This window comes from Miniopterus natalensis, chromosome 3 (assembly GCF_054644295.1).
Source record: "Miniopterus natalensis isolate mMinNat1 chromosome 3, mMinNat1.hap1, whole genome shotgun sequence".
In the NCBI taxonomy this organism is placed as follows: Eukaryota; Metazoa; Chordata; class Mammalia; order Chiroptera; family Miniopteridae; genus Miniopterus; species Miniopterus natalensis.
In genome coordinates, this window is record NC_142083.1 from 11,461,731 (window position 1) to 11,482,879 (window position 21,149).

The 21,149-nt window shown below is 44.2% G+C and overlaps 1 protein-coding gene across 2 annotated transcripts in view; it reads left to right on the forward strand.

Annotated features, from left to right (window-relative positions):
* Positions 1 to 11,298: 11,298 nt before the first annotated feature.
* MTMR12 (myotubularin related protein 12) overlaps positions 11,299 to 21,149 on the forward strand; it is a 52,081-nt gene continuing 42,230 nt past the window's right edge. For both annotated transcript variants that reach the window (XM_087815320.1, XM_087815321.1), the window contains exon 1: positions 11,299 to 11,394. In XM_087815320.1, the coding sequence (XP_087671446.1) occupies positions 11,314 to 11,394 (81 nt within the window). In that variant the 5' untranslated portion in view covers positions 11,299 to 11,313. The remainder of the gene's footprint in view (positions 11,395 to 21,149) is intronic.

Consider the following 21,149-nt stretch of genomic DNA (forward strand, 5'->3'; position numbering starts at 1 on the left):
TTTCTCCCTCCAGAGGGAAACTCAGTGCTTAGCCTTGGATGTGAGCACAAGCTATGGAAGAGTATGGCAGGGTGTGGTAATCAAAGCCCCAGATTTCTGGTCAGGATGAAAAAGGAGAGTCCTGGGGAACTGGGGCATACTGGGCAGATTGGGGAGAGGGAGGAGGAGGAGATAGAATATGTGACCCCGTGAAGTTGTTTATGAATAATTTTATAATTTTTTCCAGGGCTCAACCCCAGTTATTTTGTAAAGCCAACATTACCCTGATACCAAACCAGATAAAAACATGCCACAACCAAGTGGACTTTATCTTCAGAATGCAAGGCTGGTTCAATACATGAAAATCAATATGAATTTTACTTTAAAATAAAAATATAAAACTGTATCCTAGAATAAAGTTTAAAGGGAAACTGAGAAAGCCAAAGCTGGTTAATAAAGATGTGGAAATCACTTCAATCTGATTCCACTAAGAAAAGAAGTGGACACCGACATAAAGATTTACTACCAAATGGTCAAAAGTTGAAAAAAATGGAGCATCCATGAATCATTCCAAATGATGTAGCTATGTACTTATCAGCAAGCTGAGGCGTTCACAAATACGTGTAAAACCCGTATCTGTGTAAGTCCATTTTTGCAATACATGCGTCTACATATGCACGCACATGCATAGAAAAAGTCCTTACTCAGAACCATTATACACATTGGGCCCTTGCCGGTGTGGCTCATTTGGTTGGTGTCGTCCCATACACCAAAAGGGGGTGAGTTTGACTCCAGGTCAGGGCACATCCCTAGGTTGTGGGTTCAGTCCCCTGTCAGGGCGTGTGCGGGAGGCAACCAATCAATGTTTCTCACATTGATCTCTCTCCCTCTCTCCCCTCCTCTTCCTCTCTAAAAATCAAGAAATTGAAGAAAAAAAAAACTATTGACATTGGTTATCTCTGGGTTACAAGATTGTGGATGGCTTTTTCAACTGATTCAGATGTTTTTACAATAAACATGGAGTACTTTGGTAATAAGATAAAAACTTTTTGCATTAGCATTTTTTGCAGAATTTACTCTGAGTCCATACGTTTTTGTTTCTTCAGTTTCTTCTGGGATGTCTTTTGCTTCTGTGCAGCCTCCTCTCCTGGCTTAGGAACAAACAATCTGCTCTTTTTCAGTAGGATCATCTCCATGTGGCAAGGGGAGCTCGTGTGGGTTAATCTGCCCATGTGCTCTAAGCTCTGCACTCATATTGGGAGCTTTGTTCACCTGAATGTGCTCAATGACCAGATAATCTACATCTAAACTCTTTAAGTTCATCATAACTCTCTGCATTTTTAAGCATGTGCAGCAAAAATTCAGCATTCTTTTTGCGGCCACCAACCCTGCATCCAGTCCCACTGTTTGGCCTGGGCACACCTACTAACTCTACCATTGTAGTGACAGAATGGCACGCATTGCTTCTGTAAAGTGACATCCTTCACATACTTGCTGGCTTTTCGGATACGCATACCCTTGGATGGCCTGGGCACTTTCACGAGTATTTTTAAAGTGAACACAAAGATTTGAACCTTTTGATTTGCATGATTTTGTGGGGTTTTCTGGGTCAAGTGAATAGTGAGCCATTTTCAGAGGTCACTTTAGGTTGCATAAGGGCAGAAGAAAATCATTTCTTTAAAAGGGCAAATGAGCAATGTACATGGATGGACAATTCTCAAAAGAAGTATATATTCTCGAAGTATAAATGGCCAATAGCCATATGAAAAAATTTAACCTTAGTGATCAAATAGATACAAATTTAAAAAGCAAGGTAATAGACTTTTTGTCAGCAGGTTGACAAAGGTTATAAAGATTGAAAATAATCAGGTCTGAACTAGTAATACCAAGATCGAAAAGCCAAGGGGCACTAGCTCAGTTGACATCAGAATGACCGACCTTGTTTTTTAAATATAAAAATTACAGATAAAGAGGGGAGAGTCTTTGACCCAGCAACTGAATTTCAAAGACTTTATTTTAAAGAATTTAATCAGGTAAGTATACAAAACTATAAATTCAAATCTTTTTACTGAAGCATATTGGCAAGTGTGTGAGATTAGAAACAATTGAAATGTCCAATAAATACAGCTCAACTATCTAAATGGTATTAGAGACCAGTAATTCTAAAGGGGAGTGTCCATCCTTAAAAATCTTAGTTACTCAACCCCTGTTACTCATGAGAGGGCGTCAGCTCCCTCAGGAATGTTCTGTTGGGAAAACATTGAAAATAACTATGTGGTAGAATAATACATAAAGACATTTATTTTATAATGTTTAGTGAAAAAAATCAGATTATAAAACCACGTGTGAAGTATTATCCATTTTTGTTTTAATAAGCCTATAGAGAGAGACCATTCTCCAAAATGTTTCCAGTAGTTAGCTCTGTGGAGTATGATTATGGCTTGTTCATTTGGGGGCTCTTATTTCTATATGATTAGGAGGTTTGCTAATCTGTTTTTATAATGTTTATCACATAATGATAAATAACTACCAAATAATTCTTAATTACAGCATAATTCTTTAAAAAGAAATGGGGATATCTGTAATACTTTCAACAATAAAGGTAAATTTTTTAAAAAAAGAAAAAATGGGGTGAAAACCCTCCAATATCTCCACCGACCTTAAGGAGAAATTCCCAAATCCTTAGCATGGTGTTCAGGGCCCCACAGACTGCAGTTCTAGCCTGTTCTTCCAGTCTCTCGACCTGTTGTTCCCTGTACTGGAACGCACAGTGTCAGCCGCAGAGCAGAGCACTCGCTCCCACCTCCACCTGGTGCACGTCCTGTTCCCTCTGAGGTCAGCCTCACAGGCCTGGGCGGGGGGGCTCCTTTATTGACCAAGAGTGACAGAGCCTTTCTTTGGGGATGGGGGAAGGTGTCCCCATGGCCTACGAGGAGACCAGGAAAAAAGTCAAGCAGAAAGAGTTTTTTCTGAAAATTAATTGATTACTTTTCTGACCTTATGTGGTTCCAGTTTAAGTTTCTTAGTATTTTCCCTTCAGTTGATGTCTCACATGGGCTGAGAGAATGGCTGGATTGTCCCTACCCCCACCCCCCTCTTTCTGGGCCTCCAGTGGAGCTGAGCCATAAAACTTCTTTTCAGACTCCTTAAACTTGCATAAGATATTTGCAGAGCCTGAGGTGGACTCGTTTGGCGCTTTACTTGGCTGCCCTCAGAATCCACCCCCGAGACCAGGTGAATGAATGGTGAATAGACACCAGTGTTCTGGAGGCAACGGGGAATGGCTGATCAGCACCGGGGCTGCAGGAAGGTTACTCTGTAAAAACTAAGGAGATGTTTCTTTGCAGCTCAGCCACTTCCATTCCTTGAGTTCTCTTTTTGCCTTTGGACGAAAAGGGTTTTTAAAAAATAATTTTGAATCCATTTTAACCTGGGGACAGAGGAGTATTTAAAACATAAAACAGTGGGTCTTTCACAGCCTCTGTTTGTTCTGTTACAGCCACCTGAACAATAAGCCTTTCAGGTTTTCAGGGAGTGGGAATGGGCTCGCCAAGCTCAAAACAGGCCAGGCGGCACCGTGAGCCAAGATCCAATATCCCCGTGGGGAGGCGTGCTTGGCCTGTTTTTATTTCAGAAGGTTCCCCTGCCCTTCTGACAGCAGCGGCTTCCTTCTTCCTCTTTTGAGATCATCATCAGGCTCCAAACTGTGGAAAAGAGGTGCCCTCTCGCCATTGTGACAGATTTTCTAACCAGATTCAGCCCCAAGCAAAACTTGGAAGAGAGGATCCTCCCAGTGCCGCTTCCCTTCAAATTAGAGAATAAACAGCCTGGATGCCAGGCCCCTCGCTCTTCCCCAGCCAGCTCTGGACTACCAGAAGTTTTACGATTTAAACCGGATGCTTCGATCTCAGGAAAAATTCAAGAAGGAATAGCACATTACTTTTATTTTGCAATACTGAGCCTGCAGATGATTGCATGGCACAGAGAGCACTGAGTTACGTCAGTCTTAATAAGTTGAGACATCAACCAGCTTTTCTCATTCCTCTCTCCTGGAGGTCATCTCTGAATCAGGCTCCAGATCTTGACTGCTGTTATCCTGGAATGAGTCAAGAGAAATTTGAAATGGGAAACCAACCAAAATAACAGGTTCTTCTGCCTGCTGGTTCCATCCTCCCACTCCAGACACACACACACACACACTGAATTCGGGGAGTGAGAAGCAGGTAGTGTCCCTATATTTGTCCCCTGCCTCATAGTTTCCCTGTCATTTATGGGAACTGAGATGAGTGGGCCTGAGTCTGACCCCATCTGGGACTTTTGGAGTGTGGTAGCCCTGCAGATACTCTCCCTGCTCCTGCTCCTAGGCACAGAGTACTTGAAGCCTTTCGAGAACTTGCAAAAGCCCCTTGCCTCTTCTGTGCCTCCCAAGGGGGTTGGAAATGACCCGGTTTTCCATGGCCCCTGAGAGAGACCTAGAAAGCAGTAAGAGAGAGCGCCAAGGTGCAGCTGGGAGGCTGCTTAGCAGGGGAAATGGCACATACCAGCCCAGGGATGAGAACTCCGCCGAATCTCTGAGGAATCGCCAGCCAGCTGGGAGAACAGAGTGACTGCAGGCCCCAAGGTGGCACCTTCCTGCCCAGAAACACAGAGGACAAGCAATGGGACCAAGTCAGGAAGCTGGCACCTTGCCCCGCTCCCACCCCAGGCCTGGCTGGGGCTTTGTGCCAGCCCAGAGAGTAGGGGAGCAAACAGAAGGAAGCTCTGAAATGGACTGTGACTGCCTTAGAAGACTTGAAGTGACAACGCTCAGAAAGAACCAGATTACGTCAGACCGCAGTGGATTGGAATTCATGTTCAGAGATCAGATTGGACAAGTTGTTTTACTTCTCTGGGCCTTGTGACTTCCCTACCCCCCACCCCCAGGCTCTCCAAAATGGTTTTTTGTCCAGCTCCAGGAGCAGTTCTACAGCCTCTTGGGGTGGCACACAGCTGACTCAAGCCAAGTCTCTAGCGCATGCTTCATGCGCTTGTGGGCCCGGCAAGTGTGCCCAGGGGAGGCCTGGTGAAGGACAGGAAGGAACAGTCCCGCCTCCTCTTTTATTATTTTTCTTTATCCTGTACCCAACCTGTGCTTGAGAATACCTTCCTGGCTCACCACTTTTTAAATAGTCCTGTAGAGGGCACAGTTTCCTTTTCTCATAGGCTTCCAGGGCTCAGAAGTGTCCAGGATTCAGTCAGGTTTGAAGGCCCATCCATCCATCCATCCATCCATCCATCCATCCATCCATCCATCCATCCATCCGATAATCTCTTCAAAGCACGGAGAACAATGCTCTAGGGAATATCAAGAGGTACAAGAGGGCCTCCTCTGACCCTGAGAAGCTTTAGGCATAGCTCTAGGGGAGGAGACAAAGATGTGGACCTACTGCAGCGATTCCAAGACACGTTCAAGGCATAGCATACAGATTCTGGATGCTTCAGAATTCAGAAGGGTCCAGGATGGTTCCAACAGTCTCTAAGGAAGATGTCAAAGAGGTGGTGGCATTGGGAGTAGACCCTAATGGGTGGGGACGAATGCCAAGATAAGCAGGGGCAGAAAAAAATGACAAGGTCTTATTAAAGGGTCTCACTCTTAAACTAAAATCAATGTATTTTAATTGTTCACTTTCAAATGGCTAATTTTACCTTATGTGAATTTTGCCTCAATTAAAAAAAAAACTACATGAGATAGATATGTGTGTGTCTGTGAATTTTATTTATTGTTGAACTAGGTAACAAAAATCTCATGATTCAAAATCCAAAGGTAAAAGAAGTATATAGTAAAAACTCTTCTTTCTTTTTTAAATTTTATTTTTCAATTGTAGTTTGCATTCAATATTATTTTGTATTAGTTTCAGATGTACAGCATAGTGGTTAGATAGTCATATACTTTACAAAGTGTTCCGATATTTCAAGTACCCACCTGTCATCATACATGGTTATTAAGATATTATTGATTATATTCCCTATGCTGTACTTTACATCCCCATGACTATTTTGCAACTACAAATCTGTACTTATTAATCACTTCATCTGTAAAAACTCGTCTTTCACTCATTCCTCCAAACACCCAGTTTCCCCCTCTAAAAACAACTCATGCCATAGTTCCTCTGTATCTAGCCAAAGGTGTTCTAGGCAAACATAAAGAGCTAGGTGTATGCAGCCTTTATTTCCATCCCTTTTACACAAATGTTAGCCAACTCTGCATACTGTTCCGCTTTAATCACTGAATTCCTTATGTGCCAACACTCTAAACATTTTATATTTACTAACTTATTTAATCCTCACAACAATTCTATGAGGTAGATGCCATTATAATCCTCATAACCCTCATGTCTGCAGGCAAGAAAATTGGGGTCCAAGAAGATAAATGCCTAAAGGTCACAATCTAGCAATCTGTGGAGCCAGGACTTGAACCCAGGCAGACCAACTTCAGAATGTTTGCTTTAACCATTAAACTTTACAGCCTCTACCTAAATAACTTTCTCATTCCTTTCACAGATGCATCGTATCCCATTCTATGGCTGTACCGTAATTTGTTCAACATGTCCCTATTGATGGATAGTAATAGGCTTTTTCCAATCTTCTGCTGTTACAAAAATTGCTGCAGTGAGTAAGCTTGGGCATATGGCATTTCACATATATAAATGGATCTGTAGGATAAATTTTTAGAAGCAGAATTCCTGATATAATTTTTGATGGGTATTGCAAAATTGCCCACCCTCTTGCCCCATCGATTTCCCTCCCTCCCCTGGAAATGATGAGCATCCCTGTTTCTCCCATCTTCCCCGGGGGCTCACTAACGCAGCACCGAAGCATGGTGAGGTCCTAGTTATGGAGCAGACCATCCCTGCTCTCGAGAACTTCCAGTCTCATCAGGAGAGGCTGAGAGAGGAGTCAAGTGAACCATCGGTAAACCTTTATTTAATGAATAAACCAATCAGGCCATGAATTTGTGCTTTGAAGAAGACAGAATACAGATGATATAGAGTAGGCTCATTAAGCCTCCACCACGTGGCCAGCTTAACTTGTGTGTTTTGTGGGGTGCGGGGAAATAACCAGTAAGCCCTTGTTTATAACTGCTGAGTCTCCCCAGCAGGCCCTCATATTATGGTACCACAAGACTAACAACAATCCAAATGCTTCTTAATCCAGGTCCCCTCCTCACCATCTTCAGAGGAGGGCTGAAGGACTCATGGTTGCAGCAAGGGGCTAAAAAACTTCCTGTTACCAGTTAGAGGGCAAGTCTTAGGATCCGAACCATTGGCTAAAACTGAAGTTTGGCAAGTGGCCATTTAACACATGCATTTCAGTGCTTGACTATTTTATACACATATATCGTATATAAATAATATATCATATGTAAATTAGGTGCATATTTATATATTATACAATTTATAAATATAAATAAGACTCTATCACATATAATTCTATATTATGTAATGTTAGATATTATAATAATAATATGTACTTTTATTTATTTTTAAACCAGGTCCTAGTGTGTATTCGAGTGACTTAAAAGTGCAGGCTCTAACCTGGATGCTGGAGTTTGCACTCTTGCTTTTCCTGCTTACTAATCAATAGCTTCCCACGCTGCTTTTCATCTAATACCATTTTCCTCACTGAGATGCAAATATTTATGGAATTTCCACTATGCGCCTGGTACCTGTTAGACAAAGATGACTAATGCACACAAGTAGGCTGCTTCAAGTGACTCCAACTAAGAGGGAATGTGCATGGCTATGCTTAAGTACCTGTCTGAGGACTGTTTCTCCCCATCTAGGTGGCTGCTGGGGGAAGACACACATTGCACTCGTTCTGTGGGAGCTAAGAGCTAAGATTCGGCTTATTCCTATTCAGAATTCTCCAAGCAAGCTTGGGGCAGAATTAGGAGAAAAGAGTGACCTTAAACTATTGTGTGTAAATTAAAACATCTCAAAGTCTAAGGGCTAACATCTGTGTTTATTAATAGATGGAGAATTATTTGACCTCAGCATGACAGGAATTTTTCAATCAGCTCGGAGAGACTCTCCCAAGGAGATTTGACCCACACCCTAAATATTAAGTAAAAATATGCTGTAGCTGGAGAACCTTAATAGCAAGATGGAAACAGATGTTAGCTTATGCTTCTGTCTTCAGGCCCTTATTGCTCCTTAAAGGAGGTATGGGTTTTCATGACAGTCGGAACTGCCCCAAGAAGCAGCTGGCCTTTGTCTCTAAGAACTGTCCTCATGTGCAGCTGTAGTTTTCTGAGCACGCACGCATGCAGTGGAAGTGCCAGGTTTTCTGATTCGGAACATTGCATACCAACTGGGTGCTGATGACCAGGATAAAGGCATTATTATAATGCAGGGTGCTCTGAAGGAAGGGAAGTTGGTATTGATGGATTAGAAATAAAAGCCATGGGAGAGGGACTGGGGAGGGGGAAGGAACGGGGTGGAACGGGTCACTGGGGAGAAAAAGGGACATCTGTAATATTTTAAACAATAAAAAAAAAACACACCTGAAAGACAAAAAAAAAAAAGAAAGAAAGAAAGAAATAAAAGCCATTATTTCTAGTCCAAGGATTGGGGCAGAAGTTAAAAACAAAACAAGCAAACAAACAAAACCTTATTGCTTAACAAAGCCCCACAGCTGATTATTGAGAGAAGTCACTTTGCTTCTGTTTCTGCAGTCCAGGAGAAGGGGTAAATTAGTTCCTGCTTGACGGGCTTGTTCTAAAGACAGCCAGCACCTATTTAGCTCTTGCTGCCCATCAGGCATCACCTGGATACCTCGTTTAATCTTCAAAACAATCCCCACCCACAGGGTAATTACCACCATTGCCCCTGTCATCCTAGACAGAAATACTGGCACAGGGAGGTGAAGTAACTTGCCCAAGGACACGGATAAAAGGTGTAGGCAAGACCAACTACATAATTTGCGGGGCCCAGTGCAAAATGAAAATGTGGGGTCCTGGCCCAAGGCAGGGAAGTCAGTTCCCTTTCCACAGGGTAAGTTGACGCCCAAGGCATTGGAGCTTCTGTGTCTGGTGGCCACACTAGGCTGAATGGGAGTGAGTGAGAGGCTCTGGCCAATTGTTATGGGGCTGCCGCCTAGAGCAGGAATGGCTGCTTATCTCACCCAGAGACACAGGAATGAGTTGGGGGACTGTACCCGACTCTGATTATCTTCTAGTCTATGCTCAGGCACTCATGGGGGTGAGGGGTGGATGGCAGTGGTAGAACTCGAGATTACTCACTTATCCCTCCTGGGCCTGGTTGCAGCCCTCACAAAGTTTGGCAAACCTCACTTAGGTTTGGCTGGGAAGGGCCAGGGTGCCAGGGCATAGTGGGCACCCAAGAGGAGGTGGGGAAAGGCTGGGAAGTGGCACTTTGAAGGAGCTAAGGCTCCAAGACCCCGGTCCTAGTCCATTGTCCCATCACGCTTCACTCAAAACCCCACGAATTCAGAGATAAAATGATTCAGAATTTCAAGGCTGCAACTGCAGAACATTAAACCCCAAGCCCTTCTGTCTAAGTGTGGGCCCTGGATGGCTGCACCAGTTGTGTCCAAGAAGCCAGCCCTGGCCATAGGTCCCCACACTAACATACTGACTGTGGTGGAAGATCACAGAAACTCAAAGTCCTTGGAAAAGTAAGGAAAGTAAAAATGTACTCAGAGTGTCACCCTGGCTGGGTGGCTCAGTTGGCTGGAGCGTCATCCCCTATACCAAAAGGTTTTCTGTTTGATTTCCGGTCAGGGCACATACCTATTGGGGCTGCCATTTCATTATGTAAAATAAAAAAACCCCTTGTTGTGAAACATAAAGTGGTATTATTAGTCCTGACAAATAGCTTCATTCTTCAACACCTCCTTACGGAGTGTCGTTCTTGACCTGGCCTTCCCAAAGAGCATGGAAGCTCTTTCATTGTGCTCCTTCCTAATGTAATTATAGTGTTAAGAACATGAGCTTTAGAATCTGACAAACCTGGGTCAGTAACTAGTCGTCACACCTGGGCAAATTAGTTACATTTGTCTTCTCGCCTGAAAATGGGGATAATGTAGCTCAGTGGCGGCTATAGCGCTGAAAGCTGGGTGGGCTTGACAACGGTCATGTGGTTAGAAATAAGGCTGAAGCAGCACAGGGGGACGCGGGACTGCTCATTTCTGTGACATTGAGACTCAAGACCTGGCATTCAAGGTCCAGTAGCAAGGCCACAGGACTTGTCCTAAAACTATGTTTGCCAAGTTAATACATTCATTATCACTTAGATTTTACGTGTATTTGGAGTAGCTTGGGGGGGGGGGGCACTCACGGTAATGAAGAGAGTAAGAGCATTAGTCCCTGACACCGAAAAAATGAACTGCAAGTATTATTAGTATTATTAGTGTTTTCCACTACAATGAACTTCTTGAAAGCTGTGTCCCCTGTTATTCATCTGTGTCTAACAATGCTTGGAGCCAAGTGTGTTATTTAAATCTTCTTTGCAATCTTCACTAAAAATGAGGGTTTTATCGGTAACTTAGGAGAGTGGATAAGAGGAGTCTCTTATGGGCTTTTGATATTGTCAGAAACACAAAGAAACAAAAAATTCTGTAAAATGAGATCGACAAGGCCCTTTATAATCAAACTTCAAACCTACTCCTAAGTGCCTGTTAACTCTCGGTTTATCTCATTTCTTCTACATTTAAAGTAATAAACCTGAAATCATTAATGTGGATTTGGAGCTCATACGGAGAGATTCGAAATACCATACTTTCGGAAAGTTTTAGTCCAAAACGACAAGCAACAAGGAGGAAACTGCTGCGAACCGCTGCTCGTAACTTAGTGACGGCAGGATCATTGGACGGTGGCGACTTTTTTGCTATCCAATCGCCGAGGAGTCCAGAGAGAACGCTCTCTGGATTGGTCAGGGGAAATATCATTCCAGGTGCATTCAAGAAGGGGCATGGCGTGGGGCTTCGCCGGCAGCGCCTCTGGCCAATCAGAGAACGCATGGGGGCGGGCTTTGCCGTAGGAGGGTGAAACAGAGCCTATCAGACAGCGAATCTCCACCAGTCAGACTCGCCGGCCGCGAGTGGGGGGGCGTGGCCTTTGGCCCCGGCTTTCCAACTCACGGGGAGTGGGCGGGGCCCGCGGGCCTGGGCGGGGCGAGCGGTGTCTGCGGCGGAGCCGGATGCGGGCGGTGCCGCGGCCGTCGCGGCCCTGGGGATGGGCGGAGCCCCAGCCGCCTGTGCTGGTGGCCGCCGCCGCTGCGGGAGCCCGAGCAGCCACCTCTGTTCCCACGCGTTGCTGGTTCCGAGGGCGGTGGTATGCTGGGGAAAGGGGCCGTCGGCGGTGGCGGCGGCACCAAGGCGCCGAAACCCTCCTTCGTGTCGTACGTGCGCCCCGAGGTGAGGGGGCGCCGAACGGGTGGGGCGTCCGGCTTGAGCGGCCGGGGCGAAGGGCTCCGGGAGCCCCTCTCCCGCTGCCGAGAGGGCGGCGGGCGTGTGCGGGAGGGGAACCGGACGGGGTGACGCCGGCAAGGGGCGCGCTGGGGCCTCCGGTGGGCCGGGCTGGGGACCCCCGGAGGGGGCAGGCAGGTGCCGGAGCGCAGGGCCCGGCTCGCTGTCGACCAGGTGAAGGGGCCCGAGCCCGGAAGGTGCTGCGGCCCGGGACGTCCCTGGGTACCCTGCAGAGGAGCTGGGGTTCTGGACCCCGAGGGAGGGGAAGGGCCGAGCGGTCCAGGTCCCCGTGGGGCCTGCCCAGAGCCCGCCGCCCGGGTAGGTCTGCCCTGCCCTTGGAATCTTTCTTGAGCCTTCCGAGCTCGCCCGTCTCAGCTGCCGGCTGCTAAGAGCGCTGTTTGGTGCCGCTGGCGGGGTACTGTGCATCGCCTCTCGCCTCCCGTTAGCACAGCAGGGAGAAACTCAGTGTTGGCCCTGGCCTCAGCCAGTCTTTACCTCTCCCTTGTGAGGTCCGCTTTGTCGCTTCTCCCCGCTTTCATTTCACCCACTCACCGACACCCTTTCCAACCCCTCTTGCTTTCCTCCTGGAGTTTTACTGTCAAGTTCATTCATTCATTCATTCAAAAAATATTTTTTTAGCTCCTGTTCTGTGCCAGGCACTGTTCTGAACTCTTGGGATATGTATCAGTGAACAGAACAAATATCTGTGTTCTCCTGGAGCTTCTTCGAGAGAGCTTGAGAGAGAGGAGTAAGCAATAGGTAAAATAGACATAAGTAAATTATGTGATGTATTATTAGAAGATGCTAAGTATCCTGGGGAAACGTGTCACCTTTTTTTCTCCTGCAACAGTGGCATTTGGGAAAAGACCTGAAGGATGCCTGAGATCTGAGGGTACAGTAGTGCTGGCAGAGGAGAGTCTGGAGTGTTGGAGGAGCATCAAGGTAGCCAGCTCGGTGGCTGAGTGGGACAGTCGTAGGAGAGGAGGTTGGGGAAGTTACAGCTTGTAGGCCATGCTGAGGGCTCCTTGAGCAAGAGCTCCCAATCCAAATGCCTAATTAGACACGTTCCCATTTTGGATTCCTGAAGTTGTTTTCTGCTCTTTCATCAGCACATTCATCAGCAACATGGAGCAGCACTACCAAACTCTGTCTTCAGCCGTCTTCCCATCTCTGTAAAGAAAAGGCAGGTGGGCTGTGGATGAGGGGTTTTGTTCTGGAAAGGCGTCTGTAAGACCACCTGGGGCCCGAAGCCTTTGCATATGTATCTTCAAATTCAAAATGTGTGTTTTCCCCAGTGGAGAGTACTCTTGCAGTGGTTCTTATTGTTAGTCCTAATTTTAAAATAAAATAAAAACCACTTCCTCTTCCTCTGTAAGTGCTTGATAAGGAGTCAGGGTCATTTTGAATTTTCATCTGGCTTCCTTTGTAGTATCATGGACAGTACTGTGGTCAGTTTCTCTTTGTGTCTTTTTTGGTTGAACCCTGGTTGAAGTACAACTGATCTTTAACCTTTCCTTTTTAGTGAGGTTAAACTGCAAGTGGAAAGTCTTCTGAAATGTGGCCAGAGTTCAAGAATGTTCAGATTTTTTTCATACACCAAGTGCACATGTTGTAATTAGACTTGTTTTCCCTCTTTGCCCGCAGCGCCTGCTATATTTCTTTTGAGGGCTAATTAGGGAAGGGGAGTGGTTCAGAACCAAAATAAGCCTGAAGTGATCACATTTTTTCAGATCCTTATAGTTGGCAGTTTTGTTTTCTTGCAGTAAAATAATGCTGTGTAGACTCTATGCTTTTTTGTTTTAATCAGTCTCCAAAAATATTTTGTAACAGAAGATAAGACTCTGATTGATGTAAATTGTGGATGGTTTTTAAAAGATAAGTGAATGGAGGGTGAGAAGGCAATTGGTTTTTAAGTATGTGTGTAACTTTTGCTAGATATCACATTATTGGAAATGTATGAGAGCAGCTTTGAGGCTCACCTTATGTGCCTCTGAGACCACTGGGTCTGGTGGCATTTTCTTGCTCAATCAGAACACTTTTCTGAAGACTGTCATCCTATTGTGTCTACTCCTTTCCCTTATATTGCTTTCATCTTTACTGCCTTTGATGAATGTCCTCCTATTACTTCTTTGTATGCACTTTGCTTTTGTTAGCTGGGAAATCAGTTTGTCAGCACACCTTTTTGCTGGTAGGTTACTGAGCTGCCAGAACAACTTTCATGCCTTATGATATAATGATACCTGTGCCTGGTGATGAACTTGTTTTTGACTGATCAGCTCTTGGGAGGTTCAGTAGTGGCTGCCTTTGATATGCCAAGGAATCTATTAGGAGTCAGCACTTTATGTTAAGCACAGAAGTGTTTAACTGGATAATGTATTTGAAGATGATGCTTTTAAACATCATGGTTTATTTTTTAATTCTTATGATCAGAAAGGATTGGCATTGGCCAGCCTAAAATGAGGGGTAGAGGTTAGCTCCAGCTTTTACAGCTGGATCTCTGCCAGAATAACTTGGGCTCATCTGCTATTGACCTCCGTAAATTAATGAATGTGAAAGTTAAAATCCTGAACTGTAATTTAGGACCTTTGGTCAGTTTTGTAAACCCTGCCCAGAGGGTTACAAATCAGTAAAGCTTGGAAGTGGGAAGCCAATGGTTCTGGAAGTTTAGGTGAACAGGGAGAGATCTGGGCCTATCTTGGTGGTACTTGATGGCTGCTACCGAAAACATCTCAGTGCCCCACCCCAGCTTAGCCCCAGGTACAATGTACAAAGGATGTCAGGCCTCTATGCCGGGGAACCCCTTGGGTGCTGAGCTCCGCTTCAGGGAGGCATCTGTTGATAGTTTGGGTGCCAGATTCATTTTTCTTGTTAGATAAAAGAGCTGTTTGAATTATTTCAGGAGGTATGCATTCATTGTAGAAAAATAAGAAAATACAGATATGCAAACAAATACTTTACAGAAAAATTGTAAGCTTATTAACAACTTGGAGGACATCCTATTAGATGTGTGTAGGTATACACACAAAATTAATCCTATTTTGTTTATATATATATATATATATATAAACAAAATAGGATTAATTTTGTTGATTATATTACTTTGTAATTTGCCTTTTTCACCACAAATGTCTTTATAAATGTCTTTCCATGCCAATTGTTAGCCTGTCATTTTAATTTGACCCCTTTTCCTCAACGGAGACATACAGTGTCTTGGGGAGATGTTAGGTAGCACGAAGAACCAAGAAAGTAGTATGACTGTTAAGTGTTTTTCTAGTCAGCCACCTTCTCTGGTGCTGAGTGACAATTCTGAATCTTCAAAACTGTCAGCTCTCTGCTCAGTTACCTTGAAATTTATAAGCACTGGTTTGGTAATTTATAGTGATTAGAAATGCTTAGTGTCTGTACCCAGAAGTTTGTAAGTAAAGGACCATTAAGTGGTCCTAAGAGAAAGTTCTGATTTAATAATAGTTCATTCCATTTTGATAAGGAAGTTGAATAAAAACTTCAGGATACTGGTATGTTGTTCCCTGAAAAATTCAGCTTTTAGAGTCTGCTGTATTTGTGCCCATATTTGTGCTGTATTCCAAATACAGTTAAAATGTATTTTCTTGTAGATTTTAGGTCAGTGTTTGACTTGAATGTACTAATGATAGTTTTCAGTTTCTTATTTGTGGAGTTTTAGATTTTGAAGAGAATTTAAAGGTAACCTAGTTGATGTGTATACTCTTCCTCTGTTATACACATGTGGAAGTGAGGCCCCACAGGGTTAAATGTCCTCCCTTTGGCCACAGCAATATTGCAGAACAGAGTTAAGAACTGTCTCCTAAGAGCCAGCAGTGCCAGTGGCCAAGCCAGGTCCACAGGAGCTCAGAAGAGATTTTATGAAGGCGTGGGAAGAAAAGTCAAGAACATAGACGAAGATTGAGAAGGGTCAAAAAAAATATATCCAGACTTAAGGGCTGATTTTTTTTTTCATTGGTCCCTTAAGGAAAAGAGTCCATTCTATTGCCTGGTCCTCATTTAAGGCTATTTCTTTTGTTGGGGAGAGGAGAACCTACGATCCTGTATTCTTAACAGAGATATGACTATAGGTATATATCAAAATTAACCCTTTGCGGTCGTATTAAATTTGGACATGTGTGTCGTACTGGTCGGAATTAATTTCCATTGAAAGAGCAGTGATATATAACATGCAAGATTATGAAGGATAAACAAGAGAAATTATGAACTGATACATGAATGGAGTTAAGATTCGTATGGTTCCTTGCTGTGGTGGCTGAGAGCAGACATATGACCGGAATGGTAAAAAAGCTTTGGTGGCTGAGAGTAGACAAACGACCACAAAGGGTTAAAAACCAAATAACTCCTAATATCTATTAGGTACTTCTGTGTCCCAGGAACTGCACTTATTTCATCCTTTCAACTGTCTTTTGCAGTGGATACCAAGTACTGTTACCTCCCCTTTTTTGTGTTTAGATGTGGAAAGTCAGGCCCAGAGGAGTTAAGTATTCAGGGTCACAGCTGGCAAAGGGTGGTGCCAGGATTTAAACCAGGGCAGTCTGACTCCACGGCCATTCTTTTATCCCTTAAGTTTATGAACTCAGAGCATATTATTAGTGAAACATGCTTGTGGTCATGGTTGGTGTTTGCTTTCTCATTAGTGTTCTCAGTAGGTTTCTGTCTTGGCTTTTGTTAGGTTATCTACCAAGTGACTGTGAGTGGATACGGGCCCCATGGAGACACAATTAATTTGTTCAACAGAATTTACTCAGCACCTTCTAGTACCAGATGTTGGAGATACAAACAAATGAAATGATTGAGATTATTTTGTGGTGGAATACTACTGCATTGGACTACTAATTTTCATGACTTTGATGGATTGATGACAGGAAGAATTGGATTATCCTAAAATAGTCCTACTTCCCCAGTCCTAGCAATAAAAATCACCTTTAAAAGCAAAATCTAGATCCATTACCTATTTTTTAAAGACTATAACATTTTCTTTATTCCAAACAAATTTTTTAATGGCAGAACTTATTTCTTTTATGGAGGTCATTGATGATGATTTAACAGGCCATTAAAGGACATTAAAAGTTCTTCCTAAAATGATCACTTTCTTAGCTGTGGCTTTAGCCTGATGATCTGTCCAAAGCTTCCGCTTTTTCTCTTCTGCGTGTGCTTCCTGTGGAATCTGCCTGGGTCACATCCAGCACCACCCAGCTTCTGCAGAGGGAGCATCAGAAGATGTCATGAGGCTGTGTCCAGCAGCACTTCCTATCAAACAGCTGCCACCCGGACAGCCACCACGTTAGAGCCAGACACTCCTCTGTACCCTACTTCTGTCTCTGATTCCCATCAAAATCAGGCTGTGGGGAACCTGTACTTAGAAATGTAAAGTTCTAGATGTTTCTCCAAATAGCCTCAACAGGATGTTTGATGTTCTTGGACTACTTCCACGTTAAAGCATCCTATATAATAGCGTACTTTAGAGAAAACTAGATTTTTAGGGGCCAAGTTTTTAATCATTATAAAAGATGTATACCCTGTTTTTATGATAAAGACAATGTAATAAAGTTGCAGACTTTGGTAGTTAGAAAAATAAAGTCACCCTTAGTTGTGCTATCCTAACTAAAGCAAGTATTTCTATTTTTTTTAGTATGCCCAGGCTTTTTTCTTGTGTGTGTATCTTATATACTTACAATCATAACGTGTGAAAATTTATAACCTGCGTGTGGTTGTCAGATTTGACAGTGGTACTGCTGATCTGTGTCAATAGAGCTTATACTTTGAGGTGTTTTTCCAGCAGGGAAACACCCTCAGTTTTTCATCACATTACGCTTGTGGCTTCTGATGTGCTGTTTTTTAAGACCATAAGGACAGTGGGTTTGTAGTTTAATGAATCATTTAAAATAAACTTCTTAAGATAGGTTGGGAAGGAGGATTGAACGGGAATAATTCTTAAACCGCTAATCTTCTGTTGCTTTGGGAGGAAGAAGAGAGGAGGTAAGAATGGAGTGGGACTCCAGGAGGGAGTGAAGCTGCAGGAAGGGTGCAGGGCCTCCCCTTTCCTGGAGTCCCCTCTGCATACCTGCAGTGTCACAGCTCTAGGGGGAGCAAACACTCCTTACTCCCTCTCCCTTGCTAGCTGTGAATGAGTCTCAGTTGTATTTCTACAACTGAGAAATGGGAGTAATAATAATAATACCTCTCATCTGAAAGGTATATATAAATATTTATGAACATTAAATGTGATTTTGCAGGCAAAGCCCTTAGCAGAGTATGTGGCACGTGGCCAGCCTTCAGTAGTTGGGGGCTGTCTGTGCTATTCAGGAGCTGTTGGTCAGAGCCGCGTGGATGGCTCTGATCATTAGCCTTAGAACACAGCAGTCTTCCCCAGCTAAAGTTTTAATAAAAGTGGGGGTTTTAGTACTTATGCTTGTTGCCATGGTATCATGCCAGGAAATTTCACTGTGTGGTAACTCCTAGAATATTTTTCACTATCTCTAAAAGTTTCTTTTCCGCTTTTCTTTGTTCCTTTATACATTTGAGAATGGTTTGATTATATTTAAAATTCCAACCTAATGGGAACACTTAGTAGTTGACTTTTTTCATTGTTAACACTTGACCTTTGACATTTTGCTAGTTTCATTCTGTGTACTTATTTCTCTCTCCGCTCATTTCTAACAAGCTGTCTGTCATAAGGCAGATTTTGTCCATTTATCACATCTGTTCAATGGTTTACATAAGATAGGAGTAAGTAAAATCAAATTACCTCTGGGAGTAATAACTATTTCACAGGCAGTTGCAAGACCATGCTGTTTTGATTTCATATGTAAATGCTTTTCCTAAAATAATAACATCGCTTTTCAGCCCTGTGCCCCTGACCTTCCCCCTTTCTTGTAGACCTGGCTAGTGGGCAGCCTTTCAGAGGTTGCATCTAAGTCCACAATTGTTCACTTTTGGGGAAGGGAGAGGTTTCAGCCACAAGAAAAGCTGGGCTTGTGTATTTCACAATGGTGAAATATTTTGAAGCCTGCCTTTCCCCTGTGACAGATTGCCAACCCCTGTTTCAGACAATGGCCCTGAGCTGCTGAATTTTTTGCTTTTGTTTTTGCTAGGAGAGTTTTAAAATTCCTGAGAAAACCTTGAAGGAAATGAGCCCAGTTTTTTTGGATGAAAAGTCTCACCATTTCTACTTTTTCTCCAGACATAAAATTGAATTCCTGTTTTGCTTTAATCCCTTGAGATCCATTTCCCATTGTGACTTCAGCTCTTTGACTTCCTTTCCTCACCTGTAACATTTATGACCACCTGCCCTTCAGGCTTATTTTGAGCATGAGAAGAAATACCATATAGACGCAGCTCAGGACTGACATATGGTGGATACTCAACAAATGCTAGATACTGTGATTATTAATAATAACTTGACTTGGGAGAGTTATTGATTGTGTGCCTACCATTTGCTAAGCACTGTGTTAGAATTAGGAATGCAAAAACCAGTCTGTGCACTCAGGATGTTCACATTCTGTTGAAGAGATGGCCAGTTGACAGATGGCCGTAACACATGGAGGTGGGTGCTGCCTGCTGATGAGGGAGAGCGCACTGGAGCACAGAGGAGGGCCCACTGCAGAGCCTGCTGCAGCAGCCATCTTCATTTGAAGGCTGCATAGGACTTGGAAAGGGCAGCATTAAAGTGGGCTCTGGTGTGGGGAGGGGGAAGTCCTGTAGCTGGCAGGCCAGAGGGACAGCTTGAAAGGCTCATAGGTGCATTGGGACCAGGTGGCTGGAGCATCTGTTTTCATTCCTTATGTAAGGCACATGCGGGGAGGTGCAAGTGAGGGAAGCCCTGAAGAGTGGAATCCCCGGGCACCGCTAGGACAGGTAGGATTGCTTCTTGCTCTCTCTGGAGGCTGCGTTACCATTAGGTCAGCCTGGCCGTTCATGAACCTCTAGGTACCTTCTCATTTGCCCCGATTCCTGTTGCTCCAACACCTTGGAAAAGCTGCTGCTCCGAGGCTTTTAGCTCCTTACCAGCTATTCAACTGACCTAGTATTTATGTGGCAGTCCTGGAGGGGGAGGGGTGAGGAGGCACAGAAGGCAAGGCCATGTGTTTCTGCAGCTGCTGTTAGTCACATCAGTTAGCTTAAATTATGCTTATGCTCTGACAGCCCCATAACTGCCACCTGCCACCTTTCTCCGAGCACTGTACACACCCCAGTGCTACCTCTTTAAATGTAATGTAGTGGTAAGAGCATGGCTTTGGAATTAGAGGTCTGCTACTGGTTCACTGTGGGTTTGGGCTGGGTATTTAACTCTCTGAGCCTCAGTTTCCTGATCTGTGAAATGGGAATTAAAATAATGGTATCTAGCCCATAAGATTGTTGTTAGCCTTCAGTGAGGCAGTCATGGAAAGTTGTTAACACAGTACTTGGCATACAGTAAACACTTACCACTTATTAAATGTTAATTGTAGTGGCTAGTACTCTTCTCCCCAGAAGCTGTAGCTCTGTGTGTGTGTGTGTGTGTGTGTGTGTGTGTGTGTGTGTGTGTGTGTTTTCACATGTTCTTTGGGCCACCAGTGTGGTCCGGATAGTGATAAGACTTGACCTTTATTTCCTTCCAGCATTGTTCTTCACCTGCGCTCTCAGAGGCTGTGCCTGGAGCCGGGGTGCTGTCTACCTTGTAGGACTATTTCATACTCACAACAGGTACCTTTCCCATCTACCTGGAGGACCTCCCTTCGTGTACAGTTTTCTTTTTCAGTGAGCTGTTTCTTGGATTCCTTCTCTGTCCTCCTGAAACAGTATTTTCCCTTGTTTCAAGGGCTTCCAGGAGGACCTGTCAGCAGTCCCCTTTTTTCCCAATCACTGCACTCCAAACCAGGCATGGTCCCCAGGGTGCCCTTTGGGAGGGCCTCTGTGGTCGGCTGTCTTCATTTCCGTTGCCATCCCCTCTGCTGGCATTTCCTCTCATGCCTGGGATCATAGACCATAGTTCCCTTCTGCAGTATCCTGAGTCAACTATGATGCCTTGGCCAGACCCCTGGATGCAGCTTTCATATGTCGTTTTCCAGTTTAAGTTCTTCACTCCCTGTGTCCCTTCCACTGGTCTAAATCTCAATAGGCTTTCAGGCTCACTGCAGTTTCTGCCAACTTCTGGTCTGTTTCAAAGAGCCTTAGCTTGGCTCTGGGAGGCCTGGGCTGTGGCCGTTTCTTTTCTGTGTGGCTCTCATTTCCTGATTTATAGAGTTGGATCAGGGGAGTGTTTCTCAACCTGCTTTGTGCAAGGAACTTTTTTTTTTTTTTTTTTTAAACACATTTCTTTGAGGAACTTTTTCAAAATATAGTCCCAAGTCCTGCTTTAAAGCTCTGCATATGCCTTATGGGCGGGGAAGCTTGGGGGAGGGGGGGGGCTGCAGTAGGACTCTGCACTTCTTTAAGGTACTATGATCTCTCCCCCATCCCTTGTTGAGAACCGCTATTTCACATGAAATCATAGAGGAAGCCCAAATAGAGAAAAGAAGAGAAAGGGTGCAAGTCTAGTTGGAGAAGCACTTGACCAGGCATTGGCGAACACCCTTGTCACACAGCCTCTGCATTCTCAAGTCTTAACTCACTGGCATGCTCCCATTCTCTTTGCCCGTGATACTGGCTGTCTGTAGCTCTGGTTCTCGGTGATGCAGCTGAGCCTTCTCTATTCCTTG